At 44.1% G+C, this 22,973-nt stretch overlaps 1 protein-coding gene across 4 annotated transcripts in view; it reads right to left on the bottom strand.

Annotated features, from left to right (window-relative positions):
- Positions 1-580: 580 nt before the first annotated feature.
- Positions 581-22,973, bottom strand: part of WBP1L (WW domain binding protein 1 like) — a 65,583-nt gene continuing 43,190 nt past the window's right edge. For 3 of the 4 annotated variants that reach the window (XM_037399803.1, XM_037399804.1, XM_037399806.1), the window contains exons 2-4: positions 15,556-15,658; positions 4,438-4,599; positions 581-2,981 (exon numbers count right to left, since the gene is read on the bottom strand). In XM_037399803.1, coding sequence (XP_037255700.1) covers positions 2,248-2,981; positions 4,438-4,599; positions 15,556-15,658 — 999 coding nt within the window. In that variant the 3' untranslated portion in view covers positions 581-2,247. Of the gene's footprint in view, positions 2,982-4,437; positions 4,600-5,807; positions 5,936-15,555; positions 15,659-22,973 lie in introns of those variants that run through there. The other variant, XM_037399807.1, reaches the window with a different exon arrangement.

The raw sequence follows: 22,973 nt of genomic DNA, 5'->3' as shown, positions 1-22,973 counted from the left end.
CACTCTGTAAAGACTGATGTGCTTTTTTAGCTTCCTCTGTGGTGTGGGGAACACAGCCAGGTGCCAATACGTACAGAATTCCTAGCGGTGGCACTGGGGATCTTTAACTGTCTTGTCGAAAGATCCACGCGGTCGATGAACCCAGCTAGAAGTGCCCAGTCCCCAGGCAGCCGCAGGGCACAGCGAGCCAGCCGGGCTCTGGGGCATGCACAGCCTCTCTGCTACCACTCACGCTCCAGGCACCCAGGAGTGAGGCCTCCTGCATGCAGAGTCCTTCCTTCTTAAGAGCACCCTAAGACACAAACTGAAGAGCCGATTTCATCAGCTGTTCTGACGGACGAGAAAGGCTGCAATGGGCAAAGGAGTGATTCTCCTAAACCTTGTAAGGTAAAAGTCCTCTCCTCAAACACGTGGGTAAAATACTGAAGTACGTATCACTTTTCTTGCTCAGTCATTTGTATCCAGCACAGTGTTACATACCTCCAGTTTAAAAAAAAAAACAAAACCAACAATAAAACAGAACCACAAACTAAAGAAAAAATTTGTTCTTAACTCACAAAATGATACACATACACATGGGCAATTTATCAGAAAAGGCATTATATTTTGGTTTCCACCTTATTTAAAACTGATTTTGGTTTTCAATCAATCAAATCTGAATGTGTCCGAGTTCAGTTTTCAAATTATTTTTCCCCATAGCAGTAATGATCTGGATGACCATAATTATAAAAGGGATGGGGAGAAAACCCAAGAACAAGAGAACAAGATACGTAGTCTGAACTGTGCTCTCTTCCACACGAGCACTCTAGGGAATGTTAGTTTCAGCTCTTTTTTTGGCTTTTTTTTTTTTTGTTGTGTTTTTTTCCCCTTCAGGTTGTTACTAACAAAATCTCTACCATTAATTAAAGCAAAGCTACAGTAAATTTTCTTGCAGTCTTACAGCAGGTTTTCATATTACCAGTAGGACTCGCATGCATGGATTGCAGTCACACACACACACACGCTCACAGACATTATACAGTAGCCAGTTGCCACCATTAAAAAAAAAGAAAGAAAAAGAAAACAGACATTCATTTCTTTTAAGTGGTCAACATTAGAATCGCACCAAACTTGAATCAAGAAAAAAAAAAAAATACTGCACAGGTCTTCCACATCTACATGGTAAGTCATCCCTTCGCAATGGACGGAGCTCTCGTCTCCATTTGTTCAACATGCATCGCTGAAGCTTGAAGGCACACTGGCCAAAGAGAGCCCTGTTCTTTTTTTTATCATCTTAACTCAAATGTGCTGCTCTTGGGGTGCAAAAAAAGGAAAAAAAAAAAATAAAGCCAAGCCCTTTTGCAGCACACCTGGAAAAGGTCATTCAGAGACCACAGTACTTGGAAGGCAGCCCAGCTGCCTGGATTCTACTTCTAACTGTGCTCTTGGAGGCATTGAAGGAATACACTTGTCTTTAAAAATTACATATAAAGGCAAATTTCTGCAAGCCCTTTCTTTTCAAACTGGTTACAGTAGACTGCCACTCCTTCTGGAAGAAACTGGTCCTTCAGTCCCCAGCTTCAAGTGGGGCATTTCCAACCTGCCGTCTTAAACACTGAAGCACTAGAGACTACAGGGCTGATCTGTAAAAAAAACAAACAAACAAAAAAAAAAACCCCAAAAAAACCACAACCACAACACCAACAACCAACAAAAACAAACCAAACAACCAAAATCCCCCACAAAACTAAAATGAAAAGAAATCCCCAATGCCTCAAGAGCACTACATCACACCAGAACTCTTGGGCTACTGACTGCCGGCACTGTCAGAAGCTGCTTGCTTCTGGGAAGACACCTGCTGGAGGTTGAAGCCTTACGGTGATTTCGCATCCTCCAAGGGTGAGATTTGCTGAGCTTTACTGATTGCGAGATAAAGCAGTGTTTCAGAAAACTAAAACCAACAAACTCGTAATAACCATCACCAAAATCACCATTGGGAAAATTCCATTTGTTAGAAGGTCTCATTGAGAAACATCAGTCCCTGCCCTGCAGAGCAGGACAGACACCATTAACAAAACCCAGAGTGACCCGTCCCCCACAAGCCAGGCCTTCGAGGACTAGTCCCCGAGTTATATTGGAGGGGGAGAAAGAAAAATAAACTAATAAACAAGGTTGTATCTCCTTTTCCTCCTGTTAAAGTTTTAATCCTCTTACTCCACTTTTATTTCTTTGTTTTTTTCCCCCAATTCTTCCTTTCACTCTGCCACCTTAGCTGGGGGAGTTATTGGTACAAGAGTTTGGAGAGTCCTGCTCATTTATTGTGTTCAAAAGTACACACACTGGCTGCCGGGGCAGGTGGTGGTGGCTGTGTTCGCGGTGCTGCTCTTCTGTGGCATTAAAAAGCCCTTCCTCCTCGTCCCCATGGGGGTGGCCACTGCAGCTGTCGCAGAAGTCCAGGGGCCCATCCAGAGCATCATCGATGAGCCCGTCAAACTCCTTGAGGTCATCGTCATGATGGCCCCGGTTGCATACACAGACTTCAATGCCCGAGTCGCCAGTGAAACGGCGCTGCCTGCCCGGCGTCTTGTCCTTCACGTCGGGAATGGCACTGCTCTGCTCTAAGCTCTCAGAGCTATAACCTTTTAGCAGTTCCTCCTTGCACTCCGTATCCTTACTGGGACTGGCCGATAGCTCAGCTCCCGTGCTGGTACCACCGGGCTCGACGCTTTGCATTTTGGCAACTGCTCGTGCACCCAGTGTGGTGGTGGAGGGCTCAGGGTCCCCAAGGCCGGGGGACCCGGTGTTGTCAGTACTGCTGTTATTGCCACTGGGTGCTGCTGAGCTGCTCTGTGCTGGCTGCAGGTTTCTTGGTGTGTCCAGGATTGTGTTACTGCTGCCTGCTGGGATGCACTGCTGATGTAAGGCACTATATGGTGGGGGGGGTGTTGGTGGTCGGTTCACCACTTCCTCATAGGGAGGTAGTAAGTAATTTGGCAAAAACCCTAAAAGTGAGAGACAAGGAGGAGAAGTTATTGAATGAGCAGCTTATCTCAGGAAATGAGCCACTATTACAGGTCAGTATGTCATTTGTCATGTGCCAGCACCTTCACTCTGAACAGCTTGATGGGATTTACAAGGGGTGCCAAAACTTGGCCCAAACGAGATACGACATGTTTTAAGAGAAAGCAGCAATCACAGCACAGGTGGGTACCATTACAGGAGGAGACAGACACAGTTGGGAACAGCGGCCTGATCTCCTGGCTCAAGTCTACGCTTAGGGCTACCAGGCAAACTTCCCCACGCCACCCCGTACCCTGGTACGGCCCCATAAACCACACCAACGGATGGCCTGCGTTGGCTGCAGGAACGACCTGGGAGATAATTCACCAGTCCTCCCCAACCCTGGTTTCTCAGCTGAGTTTCCACTTTCAAGAGCAAAGATTTCCTCTCACAAAGCTTTGCGCAAATACAAAAAGACATGAGCAGTTACAAGGAACTTGGGATCCTGGCTTCTGGTTGGTTTAGTGCTGGACTCAGTTTTTCTGGTGTGGTCAGAGTGAAATGGCAGTACCGGCAAGACAGTTTGGTTTATTTTACTTACAGCCCCTCAAATCTATGAAAGATCTTGTTTATTTCTTAAAAGGCAACGAAATAGTCTATACAGACAGAAGAGAGATAAATACTAGAAACACTTAAAGACAGCACTGCAGTTTTTCATGTGCAATTGCATATCCCTGGGATTAGGGAGGAAAACGCTGCTAGGAATTACTTCTGAGGTGGCTGCAAGAGTTTAACAAAAAAAGCAAGTTCATACACACAATTTGACAGTCCATTACAGGAAACTCAGCTGTGGTACCTCCGGTCAAAAAGCCAAGACTTGCTGTTCTCACACAGCGTAGCAGGGCACAAAGGAGAGCACAAAGTGACTGTACTTTCCCTGAGCCATGGGTAACAGCTCTTCTGTGCAAAGTCCTAGGGCCGCTCACCAGCAGTGTGGTCTGGGAACCACAGCACAGGGTGGGAGCCAGCATGGTCCCTGCTGACACACCGCTTCCACCCAGCCTGTGTGACCAAATTTCATGAAGCCACTTTCCACACCTCAGTCCCACCAGCGGCAAGTACAGGCTGGAAAGGAGAAGTGTCCATCAAGTCCTGAATGAGCTATTTAAAGAACTTTCCCAGAACAATAACCAGGGAATCACTGCACTCACAGAGCCAAACCAAGGGTAGGTATGAAGGTGCTGTAGCCGGTGAGGTTCAACTCCAGACTCGAGGGTGCTCAAACGCATCCAGCAGCTGGAATATGCCACCTCTTCTCTACGAGCCAAGGTCAGGGAGTAAAGCTGCCCGTGGCCTCTTGCTGAGCCCACCCACTGCTCCCCACTTCCACTCAACACAGGAAACTCGCTGCTGCCCTGTTCCCCACAACCTCCAGAAAAAACTGTGTGAGATACATACGGAAATAAAATGGCAGGGCTGAATAGTTATGGGCTTCCCGGTAGGCGATCAGGTTGATCTCGTGTTGCCGTTGCTGGGCCTGGAGGCGATGCTTGGTGCGTCGGTGATGGCAAACACAACAACAGCTGAGGATTATGATGATGGTCCACACCAGCCAAAACCCTGCAACAGGGGAGGGCAAACGTTAGCCACAGCGCAAAAGCCACAGCCAAACCCAGGAAACCCCATGAGGGTGATGGAGAAGATCATCAGAAAGCCTGGATCTGAACCCCACACTGCTCTAAAGGCAGATATACACGTTGTGCCAGGATGCTTCAACTCGGACCTGACTGCGTGGGGGACTGCTACGCTGGCAGCCTTGATAGAATCTGCTAACTCTGTACGCACTGTGGTACAATGTGGAGTACGTTCAACAGGCACATCTCTGGAGGAGAACGAAATATGGAGACAGGGCTAAACTCCCCCCCGCCCCTGTGCCATCACTCCCACCCCTTGGTTATCATTTCTTCCAGCCAAAATTATGAGCAGAGCTGTGAATAGCATTGAACTTGTCTCCCACAGCCACTTTGGTTTGAAAATAACAAACAAGACACAAAAGACACTGCAGATTGACCACAGAAGAAGAGAAAAACCCCAAGCACTATGTTTTGCTTTTGTTTGCACTGCTCTTTAATTTCCAGCCCAAATCCTTCATTGTTATGTTTAACAAAAACATACTCTTTTTACATAAATGTCTCAAAATATTTTTAAAACTTATTTTTGTATTCAATGTCTTAAATTACCCAAAATTAAATTAAACTAGCCCCCCACTCTGAATCCTCAAGAAACCTAACTTCTACTCCGTTTGTGGCCACGGCTGGTTTCTGTACACTGTCACACTGTACGTACACTGCTCCTTAAAAGGGAATTTTAAAAGAGCACTTCCTGAATTTTCTCCACTCCCTCTAACATGTGGAATAACTCCCCCTTTCTGCAAACCCCCCTTCATGCTTGCATGCACTGAAAAATGCTTCCAAGACACACTTCAAAGAGCTACAACATTCACTCCAGATTATGCTTTTGTCTCCTGAAACTACAGCGCACAGCTCTACCTGCCTCAGAGGTGTCTGTAAGCTCTTAAGTTTTTTTAAGCTCAGTTTTTGCAGCTAAGAATCCAGGGAGAGCTCCCCCTTTAGAAACACGCAGGCCTGGCAACCACTCCTCATGAGAACACAACACCGGTTTTCTTTCAGTAAGACCTCTGCCACTCTGCATTATTCCCAAACAGACAAAATCAAGACTCCTAGTGCTACAGCCCGTTTTCAGCATGGCCGTTTTGCCCCGTGAGATCAAACTGCTTTTTTCTCCCCAGTAAAAACCTCTGGTCTCACCTTTACAATACCTTGATGTTTTCAGCATCCCCTGCAGAGTTAGCGATGTTTTCTCTGCTAAGAGCTGGGTGGGGAAAGGTGACCAGTTTAGGAATTTGAAGAATGAGAGGAGTACTGCTCTGGCTCAGGACAAAGTGCAATCGACCCATATCACCCATCTCGGAGCCCCACACCGGGCTGTTTGTAGGTGAACTGGATATGCCACATCATGCCTCCAAGCATTTTGAGCAGGGACTTTCACCTCCCTGTGTCGTAACCCAAATTCTTCATGTATTTTGGCACAGCAAACTGAAATCTCTCTCTTGCCTTGCACAACCGATTTCCCTAATGGACTGGATTCCCCTTGTACCTAAACTCATCAAAACCTGCTATCAAACGAAGATGTTACAAGCTCCAATTTTTTTGCTTGACTAGAGATCAAGGTTCCTAGGTAGCTTTTCTAGCCAGCCCATTCAGCTGTGCCATTGAAGGGCGGAGAGTAGACTGATCTTCAGTCCAGAGAAGCAAAGGATTAAGCACTCGAGATGCCTTTGAACGTCCTTCAAACCAAGCTAAGAAAGCACCCGTTGCCCTCCAAACACCCTCCTGCTTCTAAAAAAGCCTTTTTATAGAAACTAGAAGGATTGGTCTAGTCCACTCTTCCCTTCAAACCCAGGCATTTGCAACCACCCCTGCAGCCCCATCGCTACAAAAACCTTGCCACGAAAACCCAATACACATCACCTCATAATTTGAAGACTCCCACCAATACACTTTATTTCTTCCTAAAAGAAGGTCCCTTGGCACTTACTCACTAAGGAAGCAAGAACACACTCATCAAAACCAGGTCATTGGCACAGCACACCACTATGCACTGAAGCAGGCCTGCAGTTCATCTTCTAAGTACTCCTTATTTTTGAAGAGCAGTCCACGATCATGCGTTCAAAAACAATGGAAAATTACACCCAGCTATCCCAGGATTTTAGCTACAGTTATGAAAACAGATGCTTTTTAACACATTTGATCATATCCTTTCCCAAAGACTCTAGATGCAATGGCAGAAAGCAGCACTTAATTAGTTAAGAAGTCCTGGAGAACTGCCACTATTAAGCAATCTCAGCTGTAGCAGCCGAATTTTTCTGCAGGGAATAACTGCTCCCACCCAAGCCTGCATCCAGAAGATTAAAAAAGTATTTCTTTAGAAAACTTCTCTACCCATTCCAAAGAAATCCCAAAGTGCTTTGCAGACAAACTGATGCACAAGCTCAGAGTAGGGGTCAAAGTAAGCTCAGCCATTCCTGGGAAGACGTGTGGCAACTCTGTAAACAACAGGCAGTAACAACATACAACAGCTTAGGATAATAAATTAATGTTGGATCCTACTGAAACCACAGGTGGCATTTTAAGTAAACAGACCATAATTTACTGGACGGCAATCCGGCCATGGTGCCAGGAACACCACCTCCATTCTCATGCAAAGGGTCTATGCACGCTCACAACCACAAGTGGATGAGAACTGTTGTTTTTCATGGGAATTTCCAGAAAAAACCCCAAAACACTAATACCATGTTATTGCCTGGTTTCATTAACTGCTGACACTTCCTAGAGCTTCTAGGAATTACTCAACCCCTGACTCAGCATGAGCCCAAGGACTTGTCTGGTCGATCACAGGAGATCAGCAGCATATGCCCACCACAGCCATTTGCTGGCCTGGCTTCTGGTGTCCTCCTTAATGATTTTGTCCCCACCTTGTCACGCAAGCGCACATCAGCACCACAGGGCTGAAAGCCCCCCCCAGCACATAGGAAGCAATAGGATGAGGCACCCATAGGTGCTGAGGCACGCAAGGGGCCCCTTGGTTGTCACTTGAGCAGAGGTGCCAGCACTGAGAGAAGGATTGGGGACAGCTCTGGTTGCACACCCAGCATGGTGCTGGGAGTCCAGGGCTTCCATAAAAGGCTCCACAACATGCCCCAGCCAGAAGTTTGGGGACAGCTGCCATTTTGGCTGCAGAACAGAAAAACTGTAAAATCCTAGCAAATATATAGTATGGTCATTTATCTGGAATAAAGCCATGCATACAAGGCCAAGCGTAGTTGTAAATATTATGTCTAAAAGTATGGAGCGAACAGTGAAGATGTCCAGGGCTGAGCCGTGCATTTGTACACCTGGTGATGCTTGGCTTTAAACCAGCAGCAGGGAGGTAAGCCGAACACACCACTGGCCCATGCACCCAGCATTATTTGGCAGGAGGGGAAGGAGGGGAACTTCAAATCCACCAAAAGACAACACTACACAAGCAGGAAACGCAGAGGCTAAGCACCGTAGCAGTACACACTAACACCTCATTCATGGTAAAAAGCAGGTAGCAGCCCTACCTCATGCTGAAAATGGGTGAGATGTGCAAAGGCAACAGAAGTTTGGCATTAAAAGGTCTCTAAAAAGTCAAGTAAAACTGGACTTCCAGTTGCCTTCACTGTCCCCAAAAGCCTTCCCCATACACAAAAGCCTCCTCCATGCTCTTCAACATGCGCCTCCTTCCCGAACAGACACAACCTGGTTTTCAGCTGCATTGTGCTGAGCTATTGCTGCAGTCACTGGAAAAGGAGACAAGGTTGTGAGATACCAGGCGTCCTGAGCCAAGTTTGCCGTTAAATGTTTGGTTGGAGAGAGAGGGTGTTCCCTATGCCAACCTGGCGGCGATCGCTGGAAACAAAAGCTTGTGGCAACCTGAGGGCAACATGACAGGCAAGAGCATAAACAGGGTCTTTGGAAAAACAATCGCTGATGGACAGCACTGACAGAAGCGATGCACCAGTTTGGAGCTAAACATGCACCAAGGGTGTATCAGACTTGAAGGTAATTGCAGGCTTGCTCTCGGTTTATGGAAGTGTCCAAAGTTGAAATGCTCTCCAGTCCAAAAAGGGCTGAGTCCTGAGAAACACTGCTGTGTCTTCTATCAAATCCACTGGTGATGCCAATGGGTGGATAATGATGCAACCAAAGAGTAAATCAGACACAGCCAAGGAGCTGAGTTTTGCCAAGAGATTTCTCTGCCAGAGCATCAAAAATCTTTCATGAAAACAAAAAAAGTACCACCAACCTCTAACCCAGCATCAGAGAGGCTCAGAGCTGTAAGCTCTACACAAGCACTAAGCTCTGAGAATCAGAACAGGAGTTGCAGAAATACCCAGAACAAAATTAGCTCCCGTGAAAGCCATCTCCCACAAACAGAGGAAAGACCAAAGAAAGACGAGGCTGCTACATTTACAGCATCCTTGGGAAAGTGAGCCCCATCACATGCACCAGAGCTGTTTTCTACCAGCTGTGAAAGAACATGCCAGGCTTAAAGAAAACCTTTCTGGGACACTGAGCATAGTTTTGCTCAAACCTAAATTATTTTATTCTTAATTATTCTTAATAATTATTATTTATCATTCTTAAGAATAAACGTTCCAGAGCATTCCCTCCTCATGAAAAAGGGGGGAGCAACGTTCAGTCAGATGCTGTAATGTGTGTGCTGCCTGTGACATTGCCATCAGCATTCCCGTTGAGGAAAGCTCCTTTTATCCTGTGTAAAATTGAAAAACCTTTTCTGGAGCATTCCAAGGGTAGGAACAGAGAAGTCTGCCCTCGAGTTCATGGTAAATTTGAGCAAATGCCATTGCACTGTTGGCAGGAAGTCCCCTAAAAGAAGCCAAAACATACTGCAAAGTGGGTTTGTGTCTGCCTGACAGGCATCTGGGTAATAGCTTTGGCTCCATGAGAGCTGGTTCTGAACAGAAGTGAGACAATTTCATTGACTAAAAAGTGGTGTCCCAAACTGTGGCCTCACAGTCAGCCATGAATGGAAAAAAATTGTCTTTCACAAGGCCAATGCTATCACCAAAAACAGGACAGAGATTTACTTCGTACCACAACCTGGACGCACTTGGGTTTAATAGTGTCCTTAGCACAGAGACTGCACTGTCTCCTGCCACTTCAGACACGAGCCTGTACGAGTCAGTGCCACTGCTCAAGAATGCCAGATGAAGGATCCAGGCCATAGGCCTATGAACATTTAAAAAAGGTAAAAAAAGAAGCTGCTGAATGACATGGTCCTCTCCTGCCTGCCTCTTCCATACCTCCTGCTGCGTCCTCCACCTCTTCTTGTGCCAGCACAAAGTTGTGCACAGCTGTGGTTTGAAGTGGTTTGAACTGGTTTGAGCAAACCAGAGCAGGTTGAAACTCATCTGCCAAACACAACAGCAGCAAGAGAAAGACTGTGACTTTCAGTGACGGTTTTATGTCAGTTTCAATCAGTGGAACTGCAGTCCCAGCCTGACCACACTGCAAGAAAAACTTACTGAATATTTGTAGAGTACAATGACAAAAGAAAAAAGCTGAAGACACATCCAACTCCTGCTCACTTGCTCCCAGACTGGTAACTCAGGCAAAAGGAGACAGCCGTTAGCTGCAGCTGTTTTCTAGTTTTCAGAACAGTGTCTAGTATACATGGTACACCCACTGCCATGAGATAAGACAGAAAAAGACAGGTTCCAGAAAAATCTTTGCTTATCTTGCAATGAGAATCAACTTGAGGCTGTAAATCCGCAGACACTGGTTTTAGGCCACTCTCCTGGAGAGGGAGCCTTTGAAGAGCAATTGCTCCTGTCCTCCAGAAGACATGTTTCTAAGTCCAGTCAATTCCAGCTGACTTACCCCTCCCAAGACATCTATGTTGGTAAAACACATGTTGAACAGTGGTCTAACACAGATCAGAGGGGAACGACCCAGCTGAGACCACGTCCAGAACATCTGGGAACAAGACACGGAAAGGGTCTGTACCAACTGATCTGCGTATTTGGTGAGGAGCTGGGTTGGAGGTGCAGAAGGCAGGGGGAGAAAGAACACCAGCATGCTCTTTTGCCCTTCCTTGCTGCTTAAAAGAGCAAGTGGAAGCGGGCCACATGGGGCAAAAGTCAGTATCTTCACAGTCAGGCTACGCAAGACAGCTTCCCTTCTCTTTTGGACTTGTGAATTCTACCGAGCCACACCATATTAAGCTTAAGATGATTCTGCTGTCTGGATTAGGCTACAAAAAAAAAAAAAAAAAAGTACAAGAAACCCAGGAAACAATTCCCTTGGTGACCCTATTTATCAGGAGTTTCTGCATGGCTGTGACATCAGTTTCATTTGCCCTATACTGTCAGCTAGGCATTGTCATGGGAGGGTTATTGCTGAAGCATCAGCTGAGGAGTAACAGCAGCCAAAAGTGAAGTTTGATAAACCTAGGAAAGAGAAAGCAAGTACAACCATGCAGGAGGCTGAGTGAAAGGCAAGGAGCAGAGCAAATCCTACTCTGAAAAAAGGACACTGTTATACTAAAGTATAAGATAACACAACACAGGGTAAAGAAGAAAACATGGGACTGACGTGTTGTTTGAGTGAGGGTTTTGGAGACAGCAGCGAAGTCTTGGAAATGAATTCCTGCTATAAAGCTGACCTGGAACATGTACGTGGTACAGCAATTGCTTTAGTTTTAGCAGCTAACCAGATCCTTGCCAAAATTTTCTGGCAGCATGCTTTTTGGGGAAAAGAGCTGTCTAGAGAGTCCAAGAGGAAGCGTGCAGAGATGAGCAAAATGTTCAAAATCAGCAAAAACATCAACTGTGCTGCCTGCAAACAGAACATTTTTTTCCTGTACAACCCTTCCACTAGGGCCCAAACAATCAAGCTTTTTTTTTTTTCCTCTCAGAAACAGAGGGGCTCAGTATCCCTGCTAAAGCTGCCAAAGTAAAGTAGGCACATCCAACATCTGAATACTCATTCACTGCCAGTGCTGGGCTTTGTACAGTACCTAAATGGCCCAAGACCAGCTAAGCCCTCTAACTCTGAAATCCTGCAACTGAGCTCTTCTGCATGCAGTGACCAACTGCCTGTTTCCATGCTGCACGATTCCTGAAGCACAGTGTACTATTCTTCCAACCACATTTTGTAAAATACTTTCTACAGTTTTTCTTGCTGTGCTCAGAGCCTCTAGAATCATTTAATTTCATGCTGGTCCTCAATAAGCAAGGAGACACACAAGGATGGACATCAGGAGATGTGGAAGTGGTTTTCAGTCCACATTATACACTTAAACTTGGGAAAATACAGGATGTCTGAGCCTCAGTTCTTAATCTGCAAAATGCTGGAACTGTGTTCCTCAGTTACTTTCTCTCCTGTATTTTGAAAAGTGGTATTTTCAAACATTTAAACAGTAAGACACCTGTGAGGGACAAAGACCAACACTGGAAAACTCCAGCAAAACACAACTGTTAGTAAGAAAAATCCAGCAGCTGCTGCCATTCTCCCAAGACTACAATCTCCCTCCTGGGGACCATGAACTCTCTGGAGAGCCCGAAGATAGTTAGGCTAAAATGCTGAACCATCTCAACCACCACCCAAACACCTTTCCCTATGTAAGGAAACACAACAGTAAAGCCCCTTCTTCCCTTTTACTTTTTATCATTCTACTCCAAGAAAATGAAAAGATACTGCACTTTTTTCTCCCCATGTTACCAGCGACTAAGCTTGAGTGAAGATTTAATTAGACCTTTATACAGCTATTAGACCTATATATACATACACACACATACATAAATCTGGATATAATTTTATTATTTGGCAACATGGCACTTTTTTTTTTTTTTTTTTTTAATAAGAGATGGTGGGGAATCTGAACCGGGCTGTTGTCTAATTTTAAACACAGGCTGTCCACCTGCTTGGCATATCATGTTCTCCATTCCTCTGCCCCACCCAGAACATAATGAAATAATACCTTGATTTTACATCCTATTCCACCACCCTCAAGGACTGGTTTGTAATTACTGCAACCTTACTTCCTGTCTAGAATTGCTGAGATCAGCCATTTCAAAGACAAACTTCCCTTAAATTCTTAACCAGGGAAAAAGATCCTCTTTATGGGAAAAACTCCAAGTGGCCACAAGACAGGATCACATTTCAGAAGGCATGTCCAGCAAAGACAGACTAGTTTTCTTTTCCATTTCAAATGCCACCCTCCTCTGCTGCTTCTCCCTGCAAAGCTGTGGCGGTAAATAAATCCAGGATTTAATTCAACAGGACTAGCAAGAAGGTCTGCTTTCAGGCACACAAAAGCATGGTGGTCTGAGAAGGTCAACAAGAGCAGAAGCTTCTCAAAAGCTACTTCAGTACATGCGTACACTGGTTAAAAATCAAAACACAAACCACCATGAAGCCATACTTAAAAGTTGCTGCTAAGTTAACTGTTCATTAACCAGAAGTTATTATTAACTTTTAAAAAGCTAATCTGTGCTCAAGAATGTAAAGCTGTTGCTCTCCACACCAACAATTCACTGCTCATATTAAGACTATTTACATATACTATCACTGCTATTTACCTTTAAAGTCTTAAAGAGTGCCTCACCACACGTACCTACCAAAGATACTCAATTCCTGGAGCAGTAGGTAAGTTCTGCAGCTATGGTCACAAGCTCTAGAATATGAGTTTTCAGTTAAAGGACATGATCCCCCTATGCCTCCTCTCCCCTCATCCCAGAAACTTTTTTCTAACCCTCACAATGGCAAAACAAGCTTTGAAAACATTAACTAATTTTAAATCAATGTTGGACGTTTGCCTGAATTTGCAGAAAGCCTAGAAGAACAGGTCTCATGTTTGCATTATTCCCCTCATCTCAGTGTGGTATATGATGTTCTCTGCAACGCAGAAGGAATGTGAACCTCAACGCAGACATCCATTCCTCCCAAGGAACCACCCAGCAACGCGTGCCACTAGTATGTTTATTCCATGATCTCAGCGTGACCTGTGTGCTTGCCCTAGAAAGAAGCCTGAAATATCCTGCTTCCTTCTAACAAAATCTGGTTTTATCTTCCAAGAACTTTTATGATGCAGCCAGGCACTGCCAAGTATAAAAAGTCCATGCCATACTGAGAGCGCAAAGACAGTTACAGTAAAATCATTCCATTAAAATGGCAGGGGGCTATTGTTCTGACTGTATTGTTTGTATGCAATTCAATTAAGCCTCTCTTTCAAGATGTCCATGGGAGAAACATGGTGACCGTGCAACAAGCTCCAGTGTGCAGCTGTATACCATGCTGTTGCTCAATTTAGATCCTGCTTGCCAGCGTCTGTAAGCCCTTGCATACATGCATCTTCCTCTGCATTCCCACCCACACAAGCCCAAAACTGGGCCTGACCTTCCCCACTCTGCTTTGTCCATGCATCCCCATATAGTCCAAACAAATTCCAGCCATCTGTCCTGCCTGTGCTGCCAACTGCTACAATCTGAACCAGGCAGCCCAAGGCAGCCATGTATTCATGTCTGTTTCTCAGCCTGCTACAGTCCCTGGAGCTGCCCCCCTGCCCCGTCCCGAATTGTTTTTTGAACTGTTTGGAGACTTCTGAAATTAAAGTTGCTGTAAAAGTTCTGCAATACATTCAAATCCTGCCATTGGTTAAGACACAGTCAGCCACTACAGTGTGATGCACAACCTGTCTTGAAGGAGTCTCACAAAGTCCTGTTTAGTTTACAACCATGTCTTCATGCTTCACTGGTTAGTTTGAAAAGTAAAAGTGTGTTTCTAGACTAAAAGATGAAGTGTCAGCTATTTCTGTCCTTGAATCGAAGTTAAGTGACAGTTTTTGTATGTGTAATATACATTTACACACACCCTACTCTGAGAAAGTGAAACTGTGGGCACAGCAGAGGGATTAAGTAGATAGCATGGTTGCATAAAAGCTACAAGATACCATTGGGTGTGGTAAGAAAGTATCTCCAGTCTCTAACATGGGGTTACAATATTAAGAATTCCACATTTCCAAATTCTGGGAGCACAGATGCCTTCTCAGCCCAACCTCCTGGCAGTACAACAGCACGTCAACATCAATGTTCAACCTTTTGTGCTCTTCCTTAAAGGAAAACACTATCAGCACTACACAAGTCTAAAAGTTTGCCTTCATATTTCAGCATTTACTTTCTTATCCTTTTAACTACTCATTTTTCCACATATCTTCATCAGAGTTTTGCTGACCTGCTTTGACCTGCCTGCTGCTGCATAAAGGGACTTAGAAGGTCCAGTCACTCAACCACTCACTAGAAACATGGGTAGTTTTAAATCCCAGATTGTGGGAAAGAGGTGGTAAGAGCGGTTGCAATGGGCAATGTATGTTCCTCATAGCCCAGAGCATTCAGCCACTGTCAGCCCACAAGATTCGCCCAAGACCATTTCCACCCAAGGAGCTGTGCTCCAAACACAATTTGTCCTGGAGAGAATAAATGTCCTGCCCCACCTCCTTGAAAGGACAGCTTAGAACAGATAAAACAGATTTAAACTGTCGCTCTTGCAAAGAACTAAAACAATAAGATTAAAGATACTGAAATAATTATCTGTTTGAGTGTGTCAAACTCCAGCGTGCATTTCTCCCTCAAGCATGGTTTCCTCACTCGCATACAATGTTGAGTACTCTCAGTACTGCCCAAATCAATAAGAAGCCCAAACAACAAATCTCCAGTCATGAACGTGGCAAGACGACCTATTTGCCTGCACTTTGAGGAGTATGCCCACTGTAAGAACCCTACTCCCCTTGCCAAATCAGGCCAACTGCGGTTTGTGTTGCAGTGAAACGCAATGGCAATGCATAATACAGGCTGAATACAAAACCCCATGGGACACAAGTCAGATCTGTAGTACGGTATGAGCGCCATGCAGATTAGGAAGGGAAGCCATACAAAATGGAAGGACTTACACCAGAGTTCATAGTAGTAGTTGCAACACTGGGATTGTCCACAACAGTGGCCCGTTTCACATATGTAACTTTGATTGTTGACACCCATGCAGGTTTCCTTGTCCTAAAATTAAACAGACACACTTTTAAGATGCTTTGTCAGTATCTTCTGCAAACGTACTCTTTTACTCAATGATCTGCAAGCATTTGAAAAGTTACAAGTTATGGTCTTGGGAAACTCTAAAATACATAAAGAGGTTAAAATACAGCTAAGGATCACCAAAGATGACAAAGGACTGTTCAGAAAAAAACCTCCATGTCTCCAAACTCATGAGTTACATTGCTTTAGCACCTAGACAGCACTGCTTTCTCATCATCCCTTCCCTTTTCAATTAAAAGTTACTATGTTTTGGGAGCCAGACATTCTCTTAAAGAAGAGTGTCATTTGTTTCACATTTTACACAATATCGCTGCATTACTGGGGCTAAATGCCAAGTGGACGAAATGCATTCATAAACAGAACATTACAATTTGAGAAAAGAGTGCTTGGATTCATTTAGATCTAAATGATAGTTACAGTATGTTCCTGTGAGATTCCAATCTAAAATGATTCCTTCATAATTAGCTATGTGCTTTATGTAAGATCAGCATTCCTGTAAAACTTCTTCCTGGAATAGCAAAGTAGTCCAGGAGCAGAGCCAAATCAGCTGTGCTGTATCACCCAGCAGGTCCTCAAGACACTCAAGATGGAAAAGGACTATGGTGCCGAGGTCTCAGTCCCCCATGTGGTGCACCACCTCAAAAAAGTCCATGCTTTCCTACTAGTCTGAAAACATGGGTGGGAAAAAGTACAAAACACAGGAAAACAAGCGTTTTACAGCTTGTGGTTTGTATATCCTCTAATAGGCTCTGGGGCAACCTGGAAATTAGAAGACACTATACAGTTTCTTAAGAAGCACACAGATCATAATAAAAAACATTGTTACAGGTTTGTTTGCAACATCAAAGTCTAAAATTTTCACTTTCACTTAAAATTTATTACAAGGCAAAGAAAATGTGGGGATGTTTATACTGAAAGATATATGTTGAATGAATTCATTCTGTAAGCAGCAACTTCCAAAAAACAACCACCACCACCACAAAAAAAACAAACAAAGAAACCAAACAAAAAAGCCCAACAAAAGAGCCCAACCAGCAGGCTACAGGAATGTATATTGGTGGATCCCAACACCTGCTGAACCACAGGGTTCCTCTATTTTACGAGCACACTGTGTCCACACTTCTCACAAGCCTCTATGGAGTCCCCACATGCACAGAAAACAAAGCACATTTTGAATGATGGACCACCTCACTGAACAAGTGAGGTGAGGCAGCAGTTTCAACGCAGAGGAGTCCTGCGCTAAGTTCTTAAGGAGTCCTTAGTTCTTAAGGAGACCCAGCCTACTGGGGATCTGGGGGAGCACCAGCACTACTCCACCACGCAGCACCCCCACAGCCGGAGCTGCACCTCCCCAGCGCTGGGCCTGTGGGTCCCTCACCTCAGCACCCGTATTACAGCAGCAATACAACTTCTAAAAGCAGAACAATCTCCTACACAGTCAACAGAAAAGATCCCACACTGCATTTTTCTCCTAAGAAATCACACCAACTCTGGAAAAGGTTTTTGATTGTGTGAGAGCACAGTTCAACAAGCACAACTCAGGATATGATAGTATAGATAGATTCCACAGGTATTACTATTTCCACAAAAGTCTTTAAAAAGCACCAACAGATGATTCCCCTTACCACAGGTAGCTAAAGCAAACACTGTACATTGTCTTGAGATGCTGCATACCCACAGTAGATGCAACATTTTCCTACAGGGCTTAAAGAGGTGTTCCCATCTCTAATTGCAGCAGCTGGTAGCAACTTTTAGGAGGCATTGTTGAGCTAGCACAGCATTTTTTGCTTCAGGCACACTATTAATTCCACAAATTGTAATTTTAGTCAGCAAAAGAACTAGGAATGGGACACATCTATTCTCTTATCTGTTCTTATTAGTTTATTTACACTTTTCCTCATTTTTGTTGGCCTTGCAGAGTTAGTGTAACTGACGAACAGCATAGATTTTGGCTCTCATATCAACAGAATTGAGAAATTAAGATCCCATTGCAAAATTGCAATCCTGTTGATAATGCACAAGCCAGAAAGTGATCGGCTGAGGTCTGTGGTTGTGACATGCAAAGATCAATGTGACTTGTTGAACCAGTAAGTGAATCACGTGGAGCTGGTGAAAGAACAGAGTCCCACAGTGCCATTTCAGGAACAGCTCTGCATCACAACACTGATCTATCCTTGACCACCTATGTTTACTTCCAAAAAATTTGTTTGATTCAGTGTTGTCTCCTTCACAGAGTAGCAATAAGGGACACACATTGGTGTCTTTTTGGCAGCAGCAACCTTTAACAGCTTTAACATCACTACATTCAGTAGTCCCGTTTCCAGAGGCTTTCATCACGTTATCCTTTTACTTGAACTTCCTGACTCCCCCTTGCCAACCTTACTATATTTGCAATGACCCTTCCACAATGCCATATGCTTAGGTGCAGGGTTGCTTCTTGTTAGCCCAGCTGGCAAACAGGTCTATGAGGGGATGGGTGTACATGCTGAACAGAAGATCCCCGGCAGCTAGGTTGGTATTGTGCAGGTTGTTCCTGCCTACTTTTGGAGATTAAGTCTTGAGCACATCCTCCTTTCCCATCTAGAGTTCAGATCTTACTGTCTGGAGCTGCTTTGCACGCTGAACAAGAGAAATCATCTTACTTGCTAATACATAAGCACTTGTAACTTTAAACAGTCTCACAGTTGGCTTTCAGCTCCCACAGTTCATAAAGTCCAGGGTTTTAAAGTCCTTGCAGTGCCAGCCACCAGCCACGCTCCTCAAAGTTCAGGCAGCTCCTGTTGGAGCCTTTCTGTAGCCCTCTGCCAGCCCGGCCACCAATGGGTTTCTGGGCACATGGAGCCATCAGACCCGGTGCCATGTGCCAGACACAGAACTGTTATCCTTGTTTCTAAACAGTTTCACAGAATCAAGGAAAAATTTAGTTTGGAAAGGATCCCAGCAGGTCACATGGCCTGACCCCCGTTCAAAGCATGGCCACCTCCAACACTAGGCTACTCGACAGGGCACAGGAAAAGACATAAAAAAGTAACAAATGTTCATTTGGAAGAAGTTACTAGGCAAAGATTCCACACAGGGACAGCATTGTTCTGGGACACGTTACATGCGCCTCCTTTGGATTGAATGTTTCAGTCTCCTTCTCCCTGCTTAAGGCGCATTTCTATGAAAAGCGGAGCCACTGCACAGTTTCTTGCACCGTTTCGCAAGCCAAGGAAGAGGTTATGCACTGCCATCAGTGCAGGCCACATTTTTTGTCAGGAAACTTCTGCCTACTGCCAAGCACTTTGATCAGGCTTCAATTTCTAATTAAATCCCAGCCTGCACTTTTCACATCATCCCTGTTACATTATTCCTGCTTCCTTCTCCCATTCATTCTTTCTGTCATATGCTACCAAACTGTAACTGCTTAAGACATATCAACAATATAGTTATCTATAGTCTAAATGACTCCTGGAAACAATATCACAAGTGCTTGTGCTATGAATATGAAAGCACACTACTTCCTCTTTCACATCAACAGGTGTGGACAAGGCATAGGACTGAAAAGCAGTTTTACAGGTGGAAAAAAAGCATATGGGGAATAAAAAAAACAAACTTACAAAAGCAAAGTTGGAGCACTTACTGACCTGCCTTTGTTTCTGGTTTCCATTGCAAGTAGCACTTGTAATGATCACTTTTAATCATTCTTAACAACATGGAGTTGTAAATCAAATTACTACAGAGGCTTTTCTGTTTGGTTTTGTTTTGTTTTTTTTTTAAGGTAGCCTTATGAAAATAAGGGAGGGGGAGGGTTTCTTTCTGAAAGCACTGTCTTCCTCAACAGCCAGTGGCTATTGCATTCCAGCACAGGCTTCCCTGCTGAAGGACAGTCTTGTTTTCTTGTTGTCCAGGCAAGCACATCCCTCCCCACCAGCCTTTGTTCAGCTAACTGTAGACGCCTCCAGACAGGATTACTAAGCAGCATCTACATGGGTCTGGTCTCAAAGAGCACTCAACTCCATTAAAGCAGAATATTCCTGTTTCACAACTGAGAAGCCTGAACATGCCACCCGTTATCTCCCACCTGCAAAGCCTAAGAGATCTCCTGCTAATGTCAAGGGATTGGCTTTGTCCTGTAAAGCAGCATGTACTCAAGGCTGCATGTGCATCACTGCCTCCTTGGCATCATCCTAAGAGCTGATGCAGATCTGGGAAACTGGAATCACTGGATCCCTGATGCACACTCCAAAGCCGGGCGCTTTCAGGAGAAGGCTCTGCAGTCCTGGAGTCTGTGTTCTCACCCCATCCAGTCCAACAGACACTATTTGTTAAATCTGGTGCAGGCTCTTTTTTATGAAACTGGTTAAGTTGGGAAGACCTTATCTTGGTGCATTTGGAGAGTCTCTGCATATTTTAGATGTGTTTTGGATTAGTCTTCATTTGTCACAAACTTTATAAAGCAACTCTGAATAAAAATAAGATATTTTTTGACTTATTTTCTTGTTGATATTTGGCATTTGTGATAAACCCACAACTATGCTGGCAACTCCGCCAGTAGCACACTTTTGCTGTCAAGTGCTTTTACAAATAATCCTTAAAATATCCAGCAGTGGTAGGCATAAGAGAACTCAAGGCAGTACTGTATGTTGTCACATATGAAGCTATAGCAAACATTAAAGTTAGGGCCAGGAAAAAAAGCCAATTATTTTCTCCACCTTCAAGTTTAGTATTGGACCTCTGCTGAAAGTCTGTGTGACAAAATAAAGCTTAAAATCTGGGGCATGATCAAGACAGAAGGCATTCACAGAGGTCTGTAGGTTGCCTGAACTGCCCCTTGCTGCAAGAAAGGATGGAGAAAGATGGCGATGAGCAAATTCCAGACCAGTGTGGCTATTTTCCAAGCTGAAAATTAATATGTGCAACTGCAGAAACAAACACCACAGCCCACGCTCAAAAGTGCATAGTTGGCAGTGAACCACCTACAAAAGATGACTCCTCAGCTGGCATTAACCAGGTAACCAAAAACAGCAGTGGCTGATATCACAGAGATCTAATAACCATTTTAGCTTTTTGCTCTGTCTCCTCTTTCCACAGAAATCCGGCCTCCATTACCCTAAATATGAGCACCTTGCATTTATACAGCCTCTATGCGTCATTCAACCTGCCAGACTATCTATTCGTCCTAACCTTGGTAATACCCAGACACCGTGGAAAACACTTTGAGATGTAACTTGCATTTACTGACAGCAATTACGTGTCTTCTAGGATAGGCATTTTTTTAGACCTACTCTAATTTCCTATTCTCTCCAAACTTCAGTACAGCATTTGTCAAAGCACTACGTAGCAAATTACTATCTGAACTAGAAGAGATGGGAATTAATAATGGAATGGCAGGGGTGAGTAACGAACCAAACAGGCGTACAAACAGTGGGACACAGTGAAAAGCCCAGCAGCAGGCTGGAGGGAGACTGCCAAACTGGCACTGGAGGGTAAGATGCTACTGGTTTTAACAGGACTCAGTCTCAACCTGTGACTACTCCAGACCTTCTGGTTTTGTGGCTCTCATAGGGGACTTTGGTAATAAGCATCTATTTAATAATTAAAAAACATCCTGACCTATTTCACTAACCTCATTACTCGCAAGCAGCAGTCCCTTACTTTCAGTAGCCAGCTGCACCCATAACAACAAAGCAGGATGGATTTAAGCAAGTGACAGAATCTTCAGAAAACAGTATTAAAATATGTATTTTGAGCAACTTGCAGTAGTATTTGAACTATATATATATTCTTTAAGCACCCAGAGCAACAGAATGGAAGTGATTATCAGTATCTCAAATAGGTTAGAAACAACTAACAGGAAAAATTGTATTTGATATCCACTATTTATGAGTTACCACTTGGCTTTTACTCAGACTCACATATCAGACTCCCACTGGTGTTGGTTAGCCAAGCCCATCAGCACTAGCTCATGAGAACGCAAATACAAAGCTACCAAAGACGATAAACACCTCTGTCAGATAAGAGACTCAAGTGGTAGTAAGTTAAAATTGCTACTGAAAATATAATGCTGGAATGCCCCTGGTTTGCCAGCTGCCTCCCAGTTCCTAATAAAAATTAATCTTAATTAAAAAAATCACCAGAACCTTTCACAGAAGGACAGTAGGTGGGATTGCAAGGACAAGCAGAACCGCAGGGGAGCCATAGATCATCAGGGCAGCTCGTGTTGATGTTCTGAGCTGAGCGTGCACCAAAGCCTCCAGTCATCTCGTGTCTTCATAAACACTACGCTTGCTAGTCCTTTGGAACATAAAAGCAAAAATCCACCATCTAAGCAAGTGCCATGCCTTTGGTAGGTTCAATTTAACAAAAGCATGTAAGATTGGTAAAGAGGAAACTGGATGTGATTGCTGGGAGTTACTGGAACCTCAGGTGCCAGCCCCTGCCAGCACGACAGGGAACAAATTCCTGTAAGCCTGCCTTATGACAGACAACTGAGGCCAAGAAATAAATCAAGTCTGGACATTTTTTCATAAGATACCCACCACAAATTCTGTTTTGCTGAATGTCTGTGAGTTTGGGTGGGGGTAGTATTAAGCGCAAACATCCAAATACTTAAATTTGTGTATTAGGATGGAAGAATGATGCCTCTGAGCTGTCCCAGGCACAGTAAAGACCTCCAAAACGGGAATTCTAATCCACAACATTTATTGCTTCACTAATGCTAGCATCAGGAGAATTGTATTTAAATCACCATGATTAATCAGCCACCGAAGATCCATCTTCACCCCCAGCGGATGCAGAACCTCTGAGGTTTTATTAACCTTTATCTGAGGAACAAATTGGTTTGTGGCATCCATTTATCTTGGAGAAATACTCCAACAATCTTTAAAGGAACACTGTCCTTTCACAGATCATGGACACTTTGACATATTTCAATAAGAGCTGTTTTCATTTCTGTTTACCACAAGTTTCACTTTCAGACTCTAAGAACTGTGCATTCACTTTTTAAGTGCCACGTGAAAGTGTTTACTTCCTTCATACCTTGCTAGAAGCTTCCCAGCTGTAGTCCCTGCCCTTTCCCATTAAAGACAAGATGCTTCTAGGAAATTACAGCTTTGAGGCAGCTGTCTTGCATTTTGTTGTTTTAAACCACCAAACAGTTGACAACACTGAAAAACTCAAGCAGTTAAAATTAAAACTGAAAAAGTTAGCAATCCAACATTTTAACCTGTTGGTTTGGGGTTTTTTATTTCACATTTATGTGGTGATCTAGATGAATACGCTCAAGCTTCCACCTGCA

Source organism: Falco rusticolus, chromosome 9 (genome assembly GCF_015220075.1).
Source record: "Falco rusticolus isolate bFalRus1 chromosome 9, bFalRus1.pri, whole genome shotgun sequence".
In the NCBI taxonomy this organism is placed as follows: Eukaryota; Metazoa; Chordata; class Aves; order Falconiformes; family Falconidae; genus Falco; species Falco rusticolus.
This window is presented reverse-complemented; position numbering and strand designations above follow the sequence as displayed.